This window comes from Elephantulus edwardii, unplaced genomic scaffold (assembly GCF_000299155.1).
Source record: "Elephantulus edwardii isolate Elephantulus edwardi_28Jun2011 unplaced genomic scaffold, EleEdw1.0 scaffold00077, whole genome shotgun sequence".
In the NCBI taxonomy this organism is placed as follows: domain Eukaryota; kingdom Metazoa; phylum Chordata; class Mammalia; order Macroscelidea; family Macroscelididae; genus Elephantulus; species Elephantulus edwardii.
Window position 1 is genome coordinate 13,754,294 of NW_006399827.1, and position 22,389 is coordinate 13,776,682.

At 41.7% G+C, this 22,389-nt stretch overlaps 1 protein-coding gene across 2 annotated transcripts in view; it reads right to left on the reverse strand.

Annotated features, from left to right (window-relative positions):
- Nucleotides 1-22,389, reverse strand: part of MED24 (mediator complex subunit 24) — a 31,139-nt gene that overhangs the window by 7,141 nt on the left and 1,609 nt on the right. The window contains exons 3-13 of one of the 2 annotated variants that reach the window (XM_006889405.1): nucleotides 7,070-7,108; nucleotides 6,517-6,590; nucleotides 5,931-6,163; nucleotides 4,238-4,349; nucleotides 3,938-4,088; nucleotides 3,572-3,685; nucleotides 3,177-3,224; nucleotides 2,673-2,755; nucleotides 2,311-2,397; nucleotides 1,531-1,642; nucleotides 828-970 (exon numbers count right to left, since the gene is read on the reverse strand). In XM_006889405.1, the coding sequence (XP_006889467.1) occupies nucleotides 828-970; nucleotides 1,531-1,642; nucleotides 2,311-2,397; nucleotides 2,673-2,755; nucleotides 3,177-3,224; nucleotides 3,572-3,685; nucleotides 3,938-4,088; nucleotides 4,238-4,349; nucleotides 5,931-6,163; nucleotides 6,517-6,590; nucleotides 7,070-7,108 (1,196 nt within the window). The remainder of the gene's footprint in view (nucleotides 1-827; nucleotides 971-1,530; nucleotides 1,643-2,310; nucleotides 2,398-2,672; nucleotides 2,756-3,176; nucleotides 3,225-3,571; nucleotides 3,686-3,937; nucleotides 4,089-4,237; nucleotides 4,350-5,930; nucleotides 6,164-6,516; nucleotides 6,591-7,069; nucleotides 7,109-22,389) is intronic. The other variant, XM_006889404.1, reaches the window with a different exon arrangement.

Genomic DNA, 22,389 nt, shown 5'->3' on the forward strand with positions numbered 1-22,389 from the left:
TTTATTACTTATCCCCTCTTTTTTTAGTTTTCCCCTGAGTCCCCATAACAGTGATGTTATGCAGTATTTTCCCTTTTTTTTCCATCTTGTAGAAGTATTTTCCCTTTTGTGACGGAGATATTTCTCTCAGCATAATGTCCTCCAAGGTCACCCATGTTGTATGACGTGTTTTTCAGTGCTGCGTTGAATTCCATTGTGTGAATACAACACAACTTTTCTAGCCATTCACTTGTTGATGGATAAAGAAGTAACTTGGGTTGCTTCCATCTCTTTGCTATTGTGAATAGTGCAACAATAAACATGGATGTGAAACATCTGTTTGGGTGGAAGCTCTGGTTTCTTTAGGGTATATTCCTAATAGTGGAACTGCTGGGTCAAATGGTATTTCTACTTCCAACTTTTTGAGAAAGCACAATACTGCCTTCCATAGTGGTTGCACCATTTTACACTCCCACCAACAGTGAATAAGGGTTCCAATCTCTCCACAACCTCGCCAGCATTTGTTTGTAAAATATTGCTCTATAGATTAAATTCCAGGTCAACCACAGAAGTCTAGAGGTTAAATTCCTCTTATTAGTAACTGGGCATACAAAGAATTCTTCCATTTGACTGCTGGACACCTTATCAGCTTAGTGGGCACTTCCATTTCCTTCTCAGCTTAAGACGAACGAATGAGCACTTGAAGTTAGAGAACAACTCCAGCTGAAATTCCCTGCCTTGGCCCTGCACTTCAAGGAGAGATCCAGACCCAGTGCCCCTCCCTATCCTGCTACCTTGTCACTTCAGGTGCCCTTCTCAATCCTAGTAGGCATCTAAACCTTCCTTACCTGATAAATTTCCGGGCGAAGGATTTCAGCTTTCCAGTGGCAGCAGCAGCAGCTAGCAGCAAGTCCAGACTCTTCCCAGAGAGCATGTGGCCAAGGACCCCCAACAGTCCCTCTGGGGACTTGGAGTGGTCAGCATCCATCGTCTGGAAAAAAGACAGAAAATCTGGTCCTAAAGAACACTGAAGACTGCCTCCAGAAACAGGCTAGCCACATTTTCTCTCTCTGCAGGTCTCCAGTAGATGGGATACAAGTTCACAGACATTTTTCTAATTCCAGTTTGGAAAAATGATTTCTAAAATCAATCCTTGCTCTCTGACCCACTCCAGTCAACTAAACTGGGATGAAGATGGCAGGATTGGAGTAAGAAAGGTCATGGCTATAAAATCATCTGTTTCCACAGAAAATGATGGATAGTCCAACTTGGAATCTTTTAAAATAAATAATTTATTTTTTTTTAAAGAACAAGTTTTCATTTCTGGTTTATCACACTCCAGATGGATGTATAACTTGTATACCGTGTCTGGTACATAAGTTATAACAAACAATGTTAGTTTTCAATGGCAGATTCCTCTTCCTGCCCCTCTTCTCTAGTTTCAGAATAACTACGTATGAAAGGTAGAAGACAGAGGTCTAGGCCTCTATATATTTGGAAGTGGAAGGAAAGAGTGAGATGGTCCTGGTGGCAAGAGACAAGCACACTTACCTTGAGGATGTTGGTGACAGTGGGCTCTGCTCGCAGAATCAGCCGAGGATTGGGCTGGATGCTACCATTTTCAGATGACTTTAGCTGGGATGCATGTTCCCGGTCTGCCGCGCTGTGGTCACAATCAGTTGATCAAGAGAAGAAAAAAGAAGAAGGATAAATTCTTGACACTCACCTTCGTTTAAGTCCAGAAACAAAGGCACAAACAGGTGAGCAGCAGTGGAGGATCTTTAGAACTGAGGTAAAGTTAAAGCAAGCATATTCAATGCTATAATAATTTATTTTATTGTGTACACATTTAGTTTTACTAAAGCAAAGCAACTTATACATTTTATTTTTAACTTATACATTTTTAATGTATCAACTGAGCATCATCTTTTTTTCCCAGTGAAACAAAAAGAAACTTTTAAAATAAACAGAAACAAAATTACAATAGAGAACATCTCTTCCAAATAAGATTCTAGACTTTCTGCTGACAATGTTGTAAACATTTTATTTCATAATTATTTTATCTTTTTAAAAATTTCCTTTCAGATTAAAGGAAGCTTCAGAACTTTTACTTTGATCATAAAGGAGGGTATGTGATAAAAAACAAGAACATAAAACTCTGATACGCAGAAATCAACTGTCCTCTTTCCCCTCCTATCCTTGTAACTCTAGGCATGGTCCAAAGTCACTGCAACCCACAGTCTGGATAGTGAGAAGACATCCAACCACCCAATCTGGACACTAGAGCGAGGCCAAAGTGTTCTTGCGGGGCCCAAATGAGCTTACACCTACCGCTTATTCTCAAGGCTGTCCACACTGGCTTCAGACAGAAGTCCCTGCTTGCTACACTCTTGGAGCAGGAATTTTGTGCAGTCACAACTGAGGAGAAAATTGAAAGAATGGGGTATACAGCTGGAATTTTTAAGGGATGGAGCAATGAGTCCTGCCCATTTTTTAACCGTTCAGGATGAGGGGAACCTGGGGTGCCTGAGGGCAGGAAGAGTGTACTTGCAACTATAGGTTGCTGTGTCCTGCCCCTGCCAAGGAGAGTGAATGAGAAGATGGAGTCCTGGAGGCCTTATCTAGCACAAGAAAGCAGGGGAAGAGCCCAGAACACCTTCTAGTGGGGCAGGGGTGAGCAGGAGGGTCCATACTTGCAGCGCTGATCAGCTTTGTCCAGTAATGGTGTGAGCTTCAGCAGGAACTCAAAAGCACAATTGACATCCTCGGTGAAGTCCTACAAAAAGTCAAAAACCCTTCACCTGGCTTGCAGGTTCTCAAGTGCACACCCCAGGCTCAGGACACCCTTGTAGGAAGACAGGCTCACAAGTGGACATGGCCACCACTGGCTAGTACCTAAGTGGTGATAAGCAGAGGACATCACTGCTCCCTCCATGGTTAGACCAGCCCTGGTCACCTTGGGCTCAACCTTATCTCCTCAGACAATCACCCGAGAAGCCTAGCTGCTTTCTATCTGGAGACTGGGCACAAGTGCAAGGCTGTACCAAGTGCTCAGGGACGCACATGCTTTAGCCTTGCTGTAGTCCAGAGGACACTACTGCCTGGCTTGACTCTAAATGAGCCATCCCTCATATTCCTTCAGAGTGGAAAAGTAGTCCTTGCATCCCACACTGTACCATTTCCTTTCTTGTACCCACCTTATCCCCATGAGAGTATTTCTTCAGTTTCACCAAAACCTGTGGAATCTGGGGAATGAGAAATGGGGACAAACAAGGTCAATTTCTTGTCTCCTTCACCTAGAACGAAAGTAACCCTCCCATCTTCATGCCTTGGGCAGACACAGAGATAGTCCTGCCCAGAAAGGGAAACCACTCTAAGAGTTGAGTCAGAAATACTAACAGTACCCAAGGGCCTGATACCCCTCTGCACACAGACCCCTCACTTCTACTGGTCAATGGGAAACACCACAGGCAAAAGTAGAACACCACCTCAAGAAGGAATGGGGCCCACGTCCCCTGGCTGATGATGTGGGCACCTTCCCTGAGAACCCTCCCAGGAACTAGCTCTCTGCTACTCCCCAGGCCTGAAGTACCTTAAGGAAGGTGAACGCTGTCCACTTGAGCTCCTCTGTACCCTCAGGGGACTCAATGAGCCCCACAAAGCAAGCTTTCCAGATCTCCAGGACAAAGAGGGGGGTGGGGATGTGCTGTGGGAAGAAGTGGAGGGAGGATAAAAAGTTGGCCAGGTATGACACAGGACAGTCATGTTCCCAGACCTAATACTGAAAACAAGGGACATACATATATAATGCAGGGCTGGGATGCATTTTCCACAAGAACTAGGGGAACATGCACATCCCCAAGAAGAATCAAAAACACCCCTCCTATACCCCCACGTGGCTGCCCCATTTTAAGGAGAGAAGAGCAATTCGGTTCCCTCTTGCCCCGCAGTCTCCCACCTGCATGCGCTTCACCATCATCAGCTGCTCCACCAGAGGTTGGATCTCGCCTGTCAGGTTCATGGTCCCCTCAAGTAGGACTACTGCATGGACTGTGGGGAAGCCAGTCTTATGTAGCTGCTCTGAGTGCACAGACAACATGGTGGGAATGCTGAGGGAACAGAAGCACAGGGACATGCTCAGAAGAGCCGGAGAAAAGGGAGAACAGGGGGCAGGACATGCCTGTACCACATCTTCACACACACACTCTGGGGTGACCGTTTTCTCCCTTCACCATAATGCACTCTGGGTGCCAGGTACCTCCTAATGAGTGTGCCACACTGCTCGGCCTGGCTCCGGAGTTGGGGATTGCTGAGATTGGCCAGAATCCCCCCAAGTTTCATGAGTGAATGCTCGATGGCAGTCCATGAAGCTGGTGGGGAAAACAAAATGGAGAATCTTGATGGGAAGCAGAGGGGAGGTAGACTGGCCCCACACTTGTCTCTCTGGCACCCTCTGGGACCATAAAACCATAGAGGGAGGCTTCCCTTGAGGATGGCCTGGAGGCCAGGGGTCTAACGGGCAGCATGCATTTTTTTCCTCAAAGAGGAATGAGCTTAAGCCATTAGAAACTCCTTCTAAAGGCCTGACTTCAGGGAAATGCATTCAACCTGCTTGAGGTGAGGTACAACTTGACACAAGCAAAGGGAGAGAGAAGCAGAGGAATCTGCAACAGGGGAATCCAAAAAAGCCACGTCGTACGTGGGCCTTCCCCAGCACTCTAGTCAAGCTGGGCTCCTAAACAGCCTGGCTGGGCTCGCCCACTCCCGTTTGGGCAGCGGCTCTTGCTGCCCTCCCCTTCCACAGTGCCTCTGCTCCTCATCTTCATCTCTCAAAACCCCACCAGCTTTCGGGTCTCTGTTCAGGCCTCAGTTCCTTTAACAGCCTCCCCACCTGATCTAAACCTCTAATCTCTCTCCTAGATGTCTGTACCCATGGTCTATACCACATTACTTAGCACTTAATTATGAGTCATTTGTCCTATCTACAATCCCAGAGAGTCAAATGAAGAATAATGGCACCAACTAGCCCATAAACCTTCATGTAGCAACAGGAAAAAAGAAAAAAACAGAAGGACAAGGGGCTGAGAGCCATTAAAATTAAGCTTTCACTCATTTTGCCACCAATAAACATCCATCAAGACACTGCCAACATAACTCATTTTTACAGTGACCATCTTCCTAAGTTTCATGAACAATCAAACAAGTTTTGAGAAGCAATAAATAGGTAATAACCTCATAACAAGTTCTCCAACCAGTTCCTGAAGACCCATGTGTGACCCATTCTAGCATTCTAGTTACTGAAGAACAAGGGATCCTTAGGTGGTCCCAAGCCACAGCAAGACTGTGACCTTAGGGTTCAGTGTCCAGTATGCCAGTCTTTCTTCTCACCAGGTGAGGTCTATTCTCAGGCTCTGGGAAGTCCCAATATTTAACATCTGACCTTTTGTCAAGCAGTGGATGGCACATCAGGCCTAACAGTAGACAGTTAAGGTCTCTGAAGGGATGTTTTAGGTAACGCTCAAATAAAAGACTCATGTGCTTTTAAAGTATGAGTAATATGAAGATGAACACAAGGAGGGCCTGTGTGCTTGTCTTGTCCTCTCATTTTTCCCAAGTGTATTATGTACTAGTCTTGCTCCCCAACTAGCAGGTATGCTTGTTGAGGGCAGGGACCTTGCCACATGCTTCTCTGGTAGCCCCCACCCCCCACCCCCAGCTCCTGGCACAGTGCTGGGCATACAACAGTGCTCAGTAAATACCTGTTGGTTGATTGGCTCGGGTGCCACCCTGCCCAAGTCCCTGGGATGTATGCAATGCTTATGGGGAGAAAAAAAAGGAAGTGGGATGATTTCAGATCCTCCTGGAAAGAAGTGGGATGGCATCCTGCCTCTCCCCACTCCATTACCGAACCGGCTATGGGAACAGTAGCAGGTGGGGCTCAGGGAACATACAGGCCTCCTCGAGTTTGGCAATGTGGAGCAGGGCCCGGTTCTTGGTGCTGCTGAGGGTCTTCTCCAGGCGCTGCAGGCACATGGCAAGCTGCTTCTCCCCGGCAGCTGGGGCGCCAGCCTCCAGTCCCTCTCGGAGAAACTCCGCAGAAGCTGCAGTGCAGCGCAGCAGCCAGTGAAGGGCGCTGAGAAGGGCTCGGCACAGCCCAATGCACTCCTCAGCTTTGCCGTGACAGCTACCAGGAAAGAAAGTAAAATCTGTCTTTGCTCCACTGGCTGAAATCTGACCCACAGCGAGATATCCCAGAAGCCCTGGCACTCTCCTGCTAGGGGACAGAGTTGGGAAACCAACACAGCCCCAGGGAAGCCTCAATCCAGTCTACTTCCACTGGACATGATTTCAAATGGGTAACTTCTACCATAGAAGAGGCATTTTGTTCTAAGAGAATCAGCAGAAAATAATAGGACTGAGCAGGTGGGAAGAGGTAATATGGGAACCCACGGTGTTAGTTTCTGTCTTTCTGCTGAATGCTTCTTCTCTACACTAAAATAATACTGGATGATTGTAAAACTTCTCATCTGCTGTTACCTCAGTCGGTCACAAAACATGTCCATGATGTCTAGCAATGCCTGTACACACAGGTCCCGGGAAAAGTCATCAAACTGTGGAAAGAACAGTAGAGAATTATGATGTCCCAGTCAACCAGAGTCCCACCCGAGGCAAATGGTACAGTTCGGGCTGAAACAGCTATTTTCCAGGATTCAGACTCAGCATCCTTTTTTTCTTTTTCTTTTTTGGTGCGGTGTACTGTCAAATTGGGCCTGACTGGCACTGGAGATTGTTCCTCCTTCTACAGCGGAGCATCTGGTGGATTTGAACCACATGCCTTCAGAATTGTAGCGCAGCTTCTTGCCCCTAGGCCACCAGGTCTCCCTCCCTCAGCATCTTTTTGACACTGGAAACTGGCTCCTACTTTCCAGCCCCCTCATCCCAGGATTCCCTTTTCTCCAGTGGAAGGTCAAGAACGCCAGCGTGTGGCGACATGCCCAGAGCACTCAGGGGGCGAGGATCTTGTCTATCACCACCGTACCATCACCGATCTCCACCTTCCCATGCTAGCCCGTGAGTGGCGACGTCATACCTTACTGATAGCTGTGAGGACTGAGGAGTAGGATACCATCTGGAGGGAAAGAAAAAAGACAAAACATTAGCTTCAGTAGTGTTCACACAACAGCAAACAGGAAGCTTAAAGCTCTGCGTTCTGCCACCACCTCAACCCCTACAACAGGCCTCCTCTCATCAAGAGAGAGACAGGAGCACTATTCATCACTCCAGTCCTTCTTCTATCAGACTCTTCAAAAGAGTGATTTCTATTCAGATAAGAACTACAGACAAATTATTTCCTGCAGTGACTATGTCAGACAGTAAAGGTCATTTACAAACTCTTACTCATTCCCTGAGGTTTGTTATCTCCTCCAGGACACTTTCCTTCATCAACTCCCACTCTTGGTCTTCTGATCAAAACTAAAATCTTCCTCTATGCTCTTATAACCTTCATTACATTTACCACAATAATGCTAAGAAGTGCTTGTCACCCCAACTAAACTAAGAGTTCCTTGAAGAGGGGGGTCTCCTTTATATTGCTTGCAGAATGAATAAACAAAACACATCGTTATATCAACATTTCCCAAAATATCTTCTAAAGCTGCACTGTGTAATAGAGAAATCACTTACCACATGAGTGGTGGCTTTAAAATTAAACAAAATTAAAAATTCAGTTCCTCAGTCAGTCATATTAGACATACTTCAAATGCTCAAAAGCCAAAATGGCAAATGGCTACACAATCGAACTTGTCAGATACAAAATGTTTCTATCACTGTAGAAAATTCTATTGGATCACACTATTCAAGGTTCCTTAGAATGTTACAAGATTGTATGCACACACAGCTTATAGGTGAAACAAACTTAAGAAACATTAAAGATCCAGGTCAAAAAATCAACTGTCATCAAGCCAGTGACAAGCCATGGTGATGCTGCACATATCAGAGAATGACTGTGCTCCTTTGGGTTGTTAATGGCTCATTAGATCACCAGGCTTTTATTCCCAGTGCTTCCAGTTAGACCCTAAAGTTCTGAGCTTTTTGTTAGCAGATACGCACATTAACCATTTGCACCAGAGAGCTTTCTTTAGTGCAAGACTTCTCAGAACCATAACATATTTGTATAGGAGAGAAAAATATCTCTAAGATGACTGGATATAAAGCAGGCAATACTTTTCAAATTATTGTTATAAGGACTCTTACCTTAACTAATATTCCCAAAACATGTTTTAGAAGATTCTACCTGAATGGTGAGCTCCGTGAAGACAGAGATCTATTTCTCTAGCACCTCACCAAAGGTATGGTACATAGTAGGTTTTCAGTAAGTTTTTACTCCTTTGAATTGAACAATTTCATGAAACAACATATGATTAAGAAGCAATGGTGATGGAGGAAGTTCAGGCTGCCCTGAAGAACTTGGCAAAAGAAGGCCTCAGAACTGTTGGAGTACCAACTGAAATATTTCAACAAACAGATGCTGCCCTGGACATGTTCACCAGGTTGTGCCAAGAAATCTGGAGAACCACCACTTGGCCAACTAACTGAAAGAGATCCATATTTATTCCCATTCCAAAAAAAGGTGACCCAACAGAGTGTGGAAATTATTGAACAATACCACTAATATCACATGCAAGCAAAATCCTGCTGAAGATTATCCAAACAGAACAGTATATTGACAGAGAACTGCCAGAAGTACAAGCTGGGTTTAGAAGAGGTCATGGCTCTAGAGACATTAACACCAAGGTCAGATGGATCTTGGCAGAAAGCAGAGAGTAACAGAAGAATGTCTATCTGTGTTTCATTGGCTATGCAAAGGCATTTAGCTGTGTGGATCACAACAAACTGTGGCTAACCTTGAGGAAAATGAGAAATCCCCAAACACTTGACAGTGTTCATGTGAAACCTATACTCAGACCAGGAAGCAGTCCTCAGAACAGAGCAAGGAAACACTGCACGGTTCAAAGTCAGGAAAGGAGAGCATTAGGGATGTGTCTTGTCTCCATAACTTTCCAATCTATATGCAGAACAGACCAATCAGGAGGCTGGGCTCTATGAGGAGTAATGTAGATTCAGGATTGGAGGAAGACTCATCAATGACCTATATTATGCAAATGACAAAACTTTGCTTACTGAAACTGAAGAAGACCTGAAGCACTTGCTACAGAAGGTCAAAGACTGTAGTTTCCAACATGGATTGAAGCTCAACATCAAGAAGACAAAGATTCTCACCACTGGGCCAACTGGCAGCACCATGATAGATGGAGAAGGGATTGAGTTTGTTAACAATTACAGCACAATCAACATTCTTAGCACTGTGGTTGTTGCTGTTTTTGTTATGTGCCATCAAGTTGCCTGCGACTCACAGTCATCCTATGTACAACACCCCTAAAACCTGCTCTTACCCTGTGCCTCACCCCCATTACCCCAGTTACTGAATCAATCCATCTCAACAAGGGTCTTCCTCCCTCGTGCTGTCTCTCTCCAAGGACTGGTCCCGCCTTGCAACATGTCCAATGTCAGACAAAGCTTCAGAATCCCTGCCTCCAAGGGGCAGCCTGGTCTCACCCTCTCTAGGATGAACTTGTTTGTTCTCCTAGCAGTCCATGATATATTCAACATTCTTCTCCAGAACCACAGCTCAAAGGCCTCAATACTCCTTCTATCATCCCTAGTCACTGTCCAGCTCTCTGATGCATAGCAAGTGATTGCAAAGATCATGGCCTGGATCAGGCGCACCTTAGTCTCCAGACTGATGTCACTGTTCTTCAGTACTTTGGAGAGGTCTCTGACAGCAGACTTTCCCAGTGCAATTCATCTTTTTATTTCCTGGCTGCTGGTGCCAAAAGTGTTGATTTTGGAGCCAAGCAAACTAAAGCTGTTAACAATCTCTATTTCTTCACCATCTATCATGATGCTGTCAATCGGCCCAGGGGTAAGAATTGTTTTCTTAATTTTGAGCTTCAATCCATACTTAAGGCTGCAGTCTCTGACCTTCTGCAGCAAGTGTTTCAGATCCTCTTTAGCAAGCAGGGTTGTGTCATCTGCATAATGCAGATTGTTGATGAGTCTACCTACTTGGCACTAGCAGTCAGGAAATCAAAAGACGAATTGCACTGGGAAAAACTGCTGTCAGGAACCTCTCCAGAGTACTGAGAAACAACGTCAGTCTAGTGACTAAGGTGTGCCTTGTCCAGGCCATGGTCTTCACAATTACTTGCTGTGCATCAAAGAGCTGGACAATGACTAAGGATGAGAGAAGAATTTATGCCTTTGAGATGTGCTGCTGGAGAAGAGTCTTGAACATACACCATGGACCACCAAGAAAACAAATAGGTCTGTCTTGGAAAGAGCGAAACCAAGTTTCTCCTTGGAGGCTAGGATTTTGAAGCTCTATCTTACATACTTTGGGCATATAGCCAGGAGGGACCAGTCCTTTGAGAAGGACATCATGCTTGTAAGGATGGAGCAACAGTGCAGGGGAGGAAGACCCTGGATGAGATGGATTAATACAGTAACTGGGGTTATGGAGACAGATGTGTCAGAGTCAGTGAGACTGGCTCAGAGCTCCAGAGCTGCTGTCTATAGGGTCACTATGAATCACAGGCCACTCAACGGAACATAACAACAACATTAACTCAATTACGTCTAAGACAAAGTGCAACCAGAGTGTTCCTTGGAGTCAAGTACAGTGAAGCCTTGTCTCATAGACATCAGGCATACTACACTGTTGGGGGGGGTATTCTGTGGAAAAGGAAATCATGTTGGAAAAGTGGAGGGTGAGCAAAAGAAAGGAATACCTTCAACAAGATGGAATGACACAGTCACTGTTACAATGGGCTCAAGTATATAAAAAAAAATGAGGATGGCACAGGATAGGGTACAGTTCAGATCTATTGTTTTTAGGGTCACTATGAGCTGTTGTCGACTTCACAGCACATTACAACACTAAGTAGATTAATTATCAATTTATTTCTTTTCTACCTTGAAGAAAATGTCTTTTAATAAAACCCATTCATCAACAATTGGTATGCTGTCAACTCCTGGGGCCTTGTTTTTTGTCAATTCCCTCAGAGCAACCTGAACTTCCTCCTTCATCACTATAGGCTCTTGCTCATATGTCATTTCATTAAATTCTTCTGTGTCAGCCAATTCCTTCGGATACAGCGACTCTGTGTACTCCTTCCATCTTCTCTTGATACTTCCTGGATCATTTAACATTCTACCCAAAGTATCCTTAAGTATTGCCACCCATGGCTTGAATTTGTTTTTCAGCTCCTTCAGCTTAAGAAACTCTGAGCAAGTTCGGCCCTTTTGATTTTCTGACTTCAGCTTTTTGCACATTTCATTATAGTATCTTGCTTTGTCGTCCCGAGCTGCCTTTTGAAATTTTCTGTTTAGCTCTTTGATTTCTTGGTTTCTTCCTTTAGCTTTGGCTTCTCAGAGCTCTAATGCAATATTCAGAGTCTCATCTGACATCCGCCGTGGTCTTTTCTTCTTTTTCAGCCTTTGTAATGAACTTTTGCATTCTTCATGGACAATTTTCTCAATATCCTCCCAGAGCTCATTTGTTCTACGCTCATTGGTGCTCAAGGCTCAAACCTGTTCCTGAGATGGTTTTGAAATTCGAGTGGGATAGACTTAAGATCAAATTTTGGTTCCCGTGGACTTGATTTAATTTTCTTCAACTTTAGCTTTGAACTTGCATATGAGTAGTTGGTGGTCTGTCCCACAATCAGCACCCGGCCTGGTTTTCACTGCTGATATTGAGCTTCTCCACCAAGTCTTTCCACAAATGTAATCTATTTGATTCCTATGCATGCCATCAGATGAGATCCACGTGTACAGCCTGCGTTTATGTTTCTTAGAAAAGGTATTTGCAATGAATAAATCTATCATTCTATCTCCAGCCTCATTTCTCTCGCCGAGCCCATATTTTCCAGCTACTGAACCTTCTTCTCTGTTCCCAACTTTCGCGTTCCAGTCGCCCATTATTATCAATGCATCTTGACTGTATGTTTGTTCAACTTCTGACTGCAAAAGTTGGTAGAAATCTTCTATTTCCTCCTCTTTGGCTCTAGTTATTGGTGCATATATTTGAATGACAGTGGTATTCACTGGACTTCCTTGTATGTGTATGGATATTATTCTGTCGCTCACCACATTGTATTTCAGGATGGATCTAGAAATGACTTTTTAAATTATGAAACCAACCCCATTCTTTCTCACCTTTTCATCCCCAGCATAGTAAATCAAAATGTCCCATGCCAAGCCATCTCATTTTGCCTGTACCTAATATGTCAATATTTATGTGTTCCATTTCTTTCTTAACAATGTCCAATTTTCCTACATTCATGCTTCTTACGTTCCATGTTCCAATCACTAGTGTCTGCTTACAGCTGTTCCTTCTTCTCTGTATTTCCGTTTCTAAGATCTCAGTCTCAATTGCCACGTCTGCTAGTCCAATCAATAGGGTTGACAGAAAGAGAATTGATGCCTTTGAGCCGTGGTGCTGGAGAAGAGTGTTGAATATACCATGGACTGCTAGGAGGACAAACAGGTTTGTCCTGGAGAGGGTGAAGCCGGAAGGCTCTTTGGAGTCAAGGATTCTGAAGCTTCATCTGACATATTTTGGGCATGTTGCAAGGAGGGACTCGTCCTTGGAGAGGGACATCATTTGGAGGGGCGCGAAGGAGAGGAAGAGCTTTGATGAGATGGATCAATTCTGTGACTGGAGCGGTGGGAATAAGTGTGTTTGAGATGGCTAGGTTGGCACAGGATAGAAGAGTGTTTAAAGCTCTTGTACAAAGGTTCGCTATGAGTCGCAAGTGACTCGATAGCACATAACAACTACAACAACAACATTCATCAACACCAGTAGCCAGGAAATTAAAAGACGTATTGCCATGGGAAAATCTGCTGTTAGGGACCTCTCCAAAGTACTAAAGGGCAATGTGTCTCTCTGGAGACTAAGGTGCATCTAATATAGGCCATGGTCTTTGGAATCACTTGTTATGCATCAGAGAGTTGGACAATGACTAGGGAGGATAGAAGGAGAATTGATGGCTTTGAGCTGTGGTGCTGGAGAATAGAATTGAGGGTACCATGGACTGACTGCTAGGAAAACAAATAGATTCATCCTGGAGAGGGTTAAACCAGGCAGCTCCTTGGAGGCAAGGATTCTGAGTCTCCGTCTAACATACTTTGCTAACATACTTTGGGACCGGTTGTAAGGAGGGACCGGTCCTTTGAGAGGGGCATCATGCTTGGTTGGGTGGAGGGACAGCGCAGGAGGGGAAGGCCCTCTAGGAGGTGGACTGATTCAGTGACTGGGGTAATAGGGATGGCTGTATCAGAGACAGTACGACTGGCACAGGACATGGCAGAGTTTAGGGCTGTTGTACATAGGGTCGCTATGAGTCACAAGCGACTCGACGGCACATAACAACAATAACAACATTCATCAGCATCATAAGAAGACTGGAGATCTATTTCAAAAGGAAAAAAAATCCTTCACCCTGAATTATATGAAACCTTAAGTGAAACCTTTTAATTTGTCATATTTAAAAAATAATGATAGTATGTTGACAAAATAGGAATACTACTATAGTTACAGTGTAGTATTGAAAATCAGAGGTAACATACAACAAAACAGAAAAGCAGAACACAATGTCAGAAACTGTCAGGGCAATCACCTGGCTCCTGGGTCATCGCCACTAGAGGAGTGGCACCCCCTAAAGCTTAAAGAAAAAGCTAAGCCAGCTCTGATGACCTCAGCATGGCAAATGTTATATGCACAACAACTCCTTCCATGTATAATTTCCTCATCAACTGGTTGTTCAGACATCTTTAACCAGTATTCGTGGATGAACAGGAGCAAAGCATTGAAAGTCTTAAAGCAATTTGTGATTAGCCACTATCAGCGAGACCTACTGTGAAGCTGTTTCTAGTCTAGTGTCTGACAGTCAGCAGAGAGCTGGGAGCCTGCCTGGGCAGGATGACCACAACGTTCCAGGGGAGTGTTTGTTTATTTATAACTGAGGTCCCCATAGCAAGAGCTTGGCAAAGAACTGAACCTTGCTGGATACCAACCTGTAGGGGGTGCTGAATGTTCCCGCTAGAAAGAAACCCAAAAAACCCTACGGCCACCAAGCCAGATTCCTATTCCAACTCCTAGTGATACTAGTCAGAGAGGAATTGTTCCATTAGGTTTCCAAGGCTGTAAAACTTTAGGAAAGTAGGCTGCCTTATTTTTTTCCAGCAGGGCAGCTGGTAGGTTCAAATCAACTTTTTCATTAACCATTGAACATTTTAAACACAGTACTACGAGTTTCTTAACAAGTAAATATAAGGAGCTCTGGTAGCCTAGTGGCAAGAAGCTGCGCTGTAACCCCGAAGGCAAGTGGTTTGGATCCACAAGATGCTCCAGGAGAAGGGGCAATCTTTTTCTGTACCAGTCGGATCTGACGGTGTGTGTACCTATGTACACGCACACACACGAAATAAATATACACTACCAGAAAAGAAACCCCAAATTCTGTAAACTGTGAGATTCCATTGTTGTTGTTACTTTCTCTCTTGCAGCCGTGTGGATTTGGACCACCTGCCTGTGGGTCAGCAATGGAGCTCCTTAACACTAGGCCACCAGTTTCCTGGGATTCTATTGGTTCCAACTAATTTCTAGGCTTCACATGCAGAATTCTGTTAGGTAAATTGTTGCTAACCCTATTGATAAAGCACTGTTACTTCACACCCCTAAAAATACTTTCAATATGGTGTTTTGCACAGGAAGATTTAACTTACTCTAATGAGACAAGATCTAAAACATGACAAGTCCCCAGAGTTAGAGACCTGTGGGGTCCATGGCACACATGCCTAGTCCAGACTCAGCCTCAGTGGTAGAGATTCTGCATTTTCTCCTTAATCCACTCTGTCCCAATTCCTCTTATGTGCAAAACACTGTACCAAAGACCTCCTGACTCATAAATAAATTAAAAAAAAGGCCTCTTGACTCTGGAAGAAGTTACTCATTTTGCATGGTATGCTATATAGGTCACAAGGTCTTCCATATATGAATTTATTTCTGTTCCTTTAGCTGCTTTTCCCACCATTAGTGTTTACACATTCAAAATTCTTCTATTTTAAAAAGAACTTCCTGTAGACCTCACATTTCCATTTAATCATCACCCTTGCCCGCCTGCTCTTCACAGACATGAATGTTCTCTGCATTCATTCTCTCTACCTCCCTACCTTCCATCTGCTCTTCAAGCCACTCCGACCACTTCTGTCCAAAGCAGCTCATGAATTAGCTCATTAAGGTCATCAACAAACCCTTGTTAAATTCAATGGACAGTTCTCAGTTCTGATCTTACCTCACCCCTCAACAGCATCTAACCCCACGAAAACAGTCCCTCATTCTTCAATCCTGTATTCCTTTTACTCTTCCAATATCACACTTTCTTGCTTTTCTTTTTTCTGTCCTCTTCTTTTCAGACTTCTATGAGGTATTTTTTCCTATAATGTGCTCCATAAATGTGACAGCTCTCTTAAAATTTAGCTGAGTCACTCTTCTGCTCATTCTCCACTCTCTCTGAACAATCTTACTCTTTCCCATAGTTTCAATTACTATCTGAGGTTATTATTTCCAATTGAGAGCTCTCCTTCAGTGTTCCAAATATATATGCTCAACTGCTTACTGAATATTTTCCCTTGGAAAGTCTACTCAAGCACCCTATAAACTTAGTAAGACCTCCTAGGGACACCTCTCCTGGAACAGAAGTGTAAAGCATTCTCCATAGCGTAAACAAGAGATTTTAATCTGATAGGAAAAAAAATGTTAACAATTAAAAAATAAAAAACAAAGATCAAAGTCAAACATGTTACCTCCATTTCTCAGTCATTCCAATCCTACAGTCCTATTCTACTTTTACTGTCTCCTAGTGGTTAAGGCTGAAAGCAGCAGTGGCATCCACTTCCTAAACATGCCTTTGGAAAAACTTTGAGAAACGACGGTAGTTACAGAAAGGCTTCAGGTCTTTATTCATAGGGTCACTATGACTTGTGCTCAACTCAACAACAACAATAACAATGGTAAGGAACTGTACTGCCAATGCAAAGGCAGGTGATTCAAATCCACCTGCTACTCTGGGAGAGAAAAATGGGCAGTCTTAATCTCCTCCTTTGCAATTAACAGCCTCTAAAAACTCACTGGAAGGGAAGCTATGAGTCTGTTCCAACTCAACAGCACAAAACTCGATGCACAATGATCCTATCAGGCGTCCAGTGTCCAACTTGGAAACCTAGGCATTATTCTTGACTTCTTCCTTTCTCCTTCACTTCCTTCATCCAGTTAGTCACCAAATCCTCCCAATGCCACCTTCTGAGTCATTTGATTTCTTTTGTTTTTTCTTGCTGCCACTTTCCAAGTTTATGCTAATAACACCTCTCACCTGAGGCATTTAAATCACACACTGGAAAACTACAGCTTGAAGGCCAAATCTGACCCATCATTTAGTTTTATAAATAGAGTTTTATTGGAACACAACATGTCCCTTTGTTCATATCCTGTCTATTGCTACTTTCACACTACAAGAACAGAGTTAAGTGACTGTGACAGAGACGAGACAGACCACAAAGTAACAAATATACACATCTGGCTCTTTATCAAAAGCTAAACAACAGTGAATGATCCTAAAATTAATCTATAACCAATGAAAAAATGAAAAAATAAAATTAACCCATAAACTCACCAAATTAATTTGAAAACTCAAGGAAATTCCAATCAAAATAAGTAACATTTTGAAAGGAATTTAACAAGTTGAATCTAGAATTTGTCTAGAAGTGAAAGTGCCTGAAAGCAGTGAAAAAATTCCTGAAAAAAATTAAACAATTAAGGGACTACTTGTCCAATCAGGTAGCAAAACATATTCCAAATGAAGCACCCCAATTAATTGGGATTAATAACACATTCATTAATTTAATAACACTGATTAATGATGTATTTAGTGCTTCTTTTCTACTTCCTAGGTCACTGCACAGTTCATTGCAGAGCCTGCATGAGCCAATCCAAAGCACAACTGTTTTCTATTTGCTGGAGCAAAAGGAAGGAGGAGAGTTAGGAATCGGAGGGAACAAGATGTGTGGTTAATTGCCTCCATGAATACCTGCCTCCTGCCATGAGATGAGGAATATATAGTTCGGCCACCAGAACATTACGTTTTGATCTAAGACTCTACAGAAAAATCCTGATCAGAAGAGGAGAAATGTAGGAAAAAACCTCAAGTTCCCACAGAATCCACATTCATTAGAGCGACAAAGGTTGGAGGAACTTCCAAACTATTAGCTTGAGATTTAAAAATATTTAGGATTTAAAAAAAAATAAAAATATTTAGGATTTAAAAATATTCCCTGAAGTCTACTTTAAAACAGACTGCTTGGCTTAACTAGTAAAGTATGTCTGCAAAACTATCTATATAGGATCAAACTGATAATAGCAACTTGAAAGTTCAGAAAAGAACTTAAAGGGAAGTGAGTTTCTGTTAATGGGGAAGGTAAAACTTAGAAAAGGAGAGTAAGAACAGCAGTGCAACTCAAAGAATGTGATCAATGTCACTAACACATGCAGAAATTCCTGAATTGGTCTATGTTTTCCTGTGTATATTCTCAACAACATAAATAAGCAAAAAATCTTAAAAACAAACTATAAAGCTATAATAATCAAAACAGTGATTTATTGGTTTAAGAAAATGAAAACAAATGCATGAAATACATCAGAGAGTGTTAACAAACTTTTACATGATCATTTTAAAAATGTTAGTCTATCCAATAAAGGTAACTGGGCCAACTGCCCAGGTTTTGGAAAAATAAATAAATTTGGATCCATTCATCATACAATGATAGATTGAGAAACATATAGAAGTGCTTGCAGAAATTAGAAAAGATTTAAATTTTCACAACAGAAAAGTCTTTAAATATAAAACTCATAAAGAAAAAAATGGATAATGCTGACAATAAAAATATTTAAAATTTTCGCATACTCAAACAAATCACAAAGTAAAAAAGTGACAGTATTAAAGATTTAAAAGGTATATTAACAAATAAAGATTACAAGATGCATAACATTAAAAGATCTTAAAAATCAGTAAATTAGGCGTCCAGAATGAAGGCTGCATAGTGGAGTGGACTTGGGGGGAGCGATTGTAAAACAATGAAAGAATTTTTCTTTTACTTTTCAAAGAGAAGAGTGTACTGGCAGGGAGGGGTGGGCAGGGGAAAAAGCGCAACAGTGAATGAATGGAAATCCAAAGTCTCTGTAAATTTTCATTAAAATTAATAATAAAAATTAAAAATATTTTAAAAATCAGTAAATTTTTGAGATTATAAAAATGTTAAAGAGTTTACTGTGTTCATAATTATTCAACTAAAAAGAAAAAAAAGAATTACACACTTTAAATAAATTAATTATATGGTATGTAAATTATAACTCAGTGAAGCTATTACAAAGAAAACATAAGCACGTGTCCTTTTAGGGGAGCTCTGGTGGCCTAGTGGCAAGGAGCTGCAACTATAATTCCAGAGGCAAACGGTTCGAATCCACCAGATGCTCTGCCGGAAAAGGAGGGGCAATCTCCTCCTGTACCAGTCAGATCTGATTTGACGGTACACGCACACAAAAATAATAAAATTTTTAAAAATATTAAGAAAAAAAAGAAAACATAAGAAAATGAGCAAACAAGAGAAAAGTAAGCAACTAGTATGTTGTGATTTTGGGGTTATTTTTAGTGCTGTGTTTTACACATGTAATACGCAAATCTCCTATGCTTATTTGCCAACTGCTCTACTATTAAAAAAAAAGTAGCACAGGAAGGTTATAAAAAAATACCTCCTGGGGTGAGGGAGCAGTTGGTAAACACATTATTTACATAAACTTATTGTACATAAGTAATATACAGAAGATATACAGAAAGCCAATAAACATGAAAAAATATGTTCAATTATTATAACTATTGTAATGCATATTGAAAGAGGTTACATTGTTTTCTTCTTTAGAAAAAATAAGAGAATTCTATTCAGTGTTTGAAATACTGTCACATAGTGTGAAGGGCAATCAGCAGATCTACAATTTAACTTACAAACTCTTCAAACCAGCACTTCTAAGTAGCCTATTAAATATTTATAGATAGGCAGAGAGGTGGGTATAAGGTTTATCAATGGTTCTAACACTAAAAAAAAAAAATTAAGAAAGCCTAAATGCTAGTGGAACAGTTCAACTATAAGCTATAGTACACAAAGAACATTATGCAGTACAGTTGAAAAGCCCAAGATAGCTCAATATGTTCTATCATGGAACACAACTATAACACTAAGAAGAAAAATTTAAAAAAAATGCAAGGTCTATATGTCTGCTACAGAATACGATGCACAAATTATAAGAAATTACTGACATAGGCAAGAGACGAATCTCAAAAATATCTGTTAAACAAAAGAAGACAGCATATGAAGCAAATATGATTGTATTTTTATGAAGCCAAAAAGACAAAACTATGACAAACTAGAGTAATAAAAAATTTATTGCTTGTGGAAGAGCAGAATGGACTAGAAAGGGACACAAGGGAACATTCTGAGACTGGAAATGTCTTATTTTGGATGTTGATGACATGGGTATATAGAATTGCTAATATTCATCACACTAAGTTTAAGAGCCATGCATTGTATTGTATGTTAATTTGAAAACTAAAAAAATAGAAATTCTAAAATATGAGCCCTCCATTTACAATCCTTTCAGTAATTACCCACTGCCTCGATAAAGAGTCCTAATGGTGCAGTGATTAACACATTCAGCTGCTAACCTAAAGGTTAGATGTCTGAACCCACCAGCTGTTTCACAGAAGAAAGATGTGGCAGCTGCTTACTTAGAGATTTAGTTGAGTCCTAGGATAAAGTCTAAACTCCTTGTTGCCTACCAAAACCACTGCCATAAAACTACTCACAAGTATACCATGAAGTTTCCCAAAGTCTTTGTAACATGTATGAACAACTAGAATATCTTCATAATGCTGTAACATGACAAATTCATGCTACAAAACCATACATGAATAAAAGATCCAAAGTGTAAGAGAAATATCAATAGATTTTAATGTAAGAGTATAAAATAATACATGATAACAGTATAACATGATACAGTTTCACATCATCTATTGCATTTTGGTGTAGGATCAAAGAATATCCAGTTACTGAAAAACTTAATATTCCTCCCTTTTCAAACCAAGTATCACTGGTAATGTAATGGTTGAAGAATAGGTCTGCTAATGAGAGTTGGCAATTCAAACCCACCAACCACTCTCAGGGAGAAAGATGGTCCGCCTTGAGAAAGATCTCTGTTTGACAGGGTTTCTGTGAGTTTGAACTAACTTGACAGTGGAGGGTTTGGCCTGGTTTCAAAATATCTAATGTGGGATATTAAATTTTTTTTCGTGTAATTCTACCAAAATACCGTATCACAGCAATTGAATGCAGAAGCAGTTTGAAGAATCCAGCTATCTTCTATTATGTCAGACATTAATGAGCTTTGAAAAACGAACAATTTTTTTCCTTACTATTTTGTTTCAGAAGATCTGGTTATTTTTTCATGATAATGCTATCTATATTAACATGTAGTGAGTTTAAAAAAACACATAGTGGGTTTGTTACTTTTAAATGAATTAATAAATATTTTTTTAAAAATTTACAAGTCACTACTGTTCTAAGTATTAAAATGGTAAAGATGGACATAAAGAAAAGCTCAGTGAGGGCATAGTTTGGGGTACCGGATGCTCTATGAGGTCTCAAAAATTCTTAATCATGTCTCAATCATATAAAGGGAATGAGATCAAAACTGCCAAGAACCATAGCTCTCACCACAAGTGACTCATCTCAGTTCCTAAACACCATGGGTGTGGGTGGCTGCTACACGCGGTACAGTGACAAGGAGTCTAACACAGATCTCGCATATGGACGTGAAGAACTTTACCAGTATCTCTAGTGCAAATATGCAAATCAGCCAGAGGGTGAATTTATGGTATAGACTAGGTCACCTCTATGGATGAAGTGATGTTTAAGCCCAGACCTGAATTTAGAGAGATCTGGTAGCAGTCTGTTGGGAGCTGCACTGCTCCACAACTCTGGTTTTTCAGGGGAAAAACAGGCAATCTCCTTTCATCTGATTGATAACCTTAGAAAACCAATGGAGGGTCAGCTATGAATTGGTGCTGGCTCAACTGGCAACAAGTTGAGAGATGAAACATCATGGGATTTTTACGTCCCAGACTTTGCACATGCTTCTTCTCTTTGATCAATCTTCCTGCTTATCCATGTGGGAGATGTGTTAGAGTACCTGTCAATACAAGTCATATGCATCAACCCTATCTGTCAGTGAAGGGCTTACATGTTGCTATAATGTAAATAAGCTTTCAGCAAAACTTCTAGACTAAGAATGGTTGTTGTGTGCTATTGAGTCAGAATCAACTCATAGCTGACTCTGAAGCAGGTTTTCCGAGGCAGTAAATCTCTTGGGAGAGAGCAGATGGTGGATTTCAATGGCGTGTCTTTGGGGTAACAGCACAGCTTCTTACCACCAGAGCTCCCTTAGACTGCTGTTGTTGTTATGTGCCATCGAGTCATTTGCGACTCATAGCGACCCTATGTACAACTGCCCTAAACCCTGCTCTATCCTGTGCCAATCGCATTGCCTCTGACACACCCATCCCGATTACCCAAGTCACTGAATCAATCCACCTCATAGAGGGTCTTCCCCTCCTGCGCTGTCCCTCCACCCTACCAAGCATGATGTCCCTCTCCAAGGACCTGTCTCTCCTTAAAACATGTCCAAAGTATGTCAGACGAAGCCCCAGAATCCTTGACTCCAAGGAATAGCCTGGTTTAACCCTCTCCAGGATGAATCTGTTTTCTTGGCAGTCCAAAAAGGCCTGGTATCCATTCTCAAAAATCAGCCATGAAAATCCTATGGATTGCAATGGTCTGATCACTAATCATCATAGAAATGACACAAGACCAGGCAACACTTCATTCTGTTATGCATGGGGTCATCATAAGTCAGGTGTCAATTTGATGGGTGCTAAGAACAGTACCTACTGCAAGCCACTGAAATAAAGCCTTTGCACAGTTATATTCCCATGGCCTGGCACACACAAACACTGGTAAGTATGACAGTGAGATTATCACCTTCATTATAAACTTCTGATTTGGTTTGGTTCAAATTGTGTTTCACCTGTGACATTCAGATGGCTAATAAGCACATGAAGAAATGCTCAAAATCCCTAGCCCTAAGAGAGATGCAAATTAAAACAACTATGAGATATCATTTCA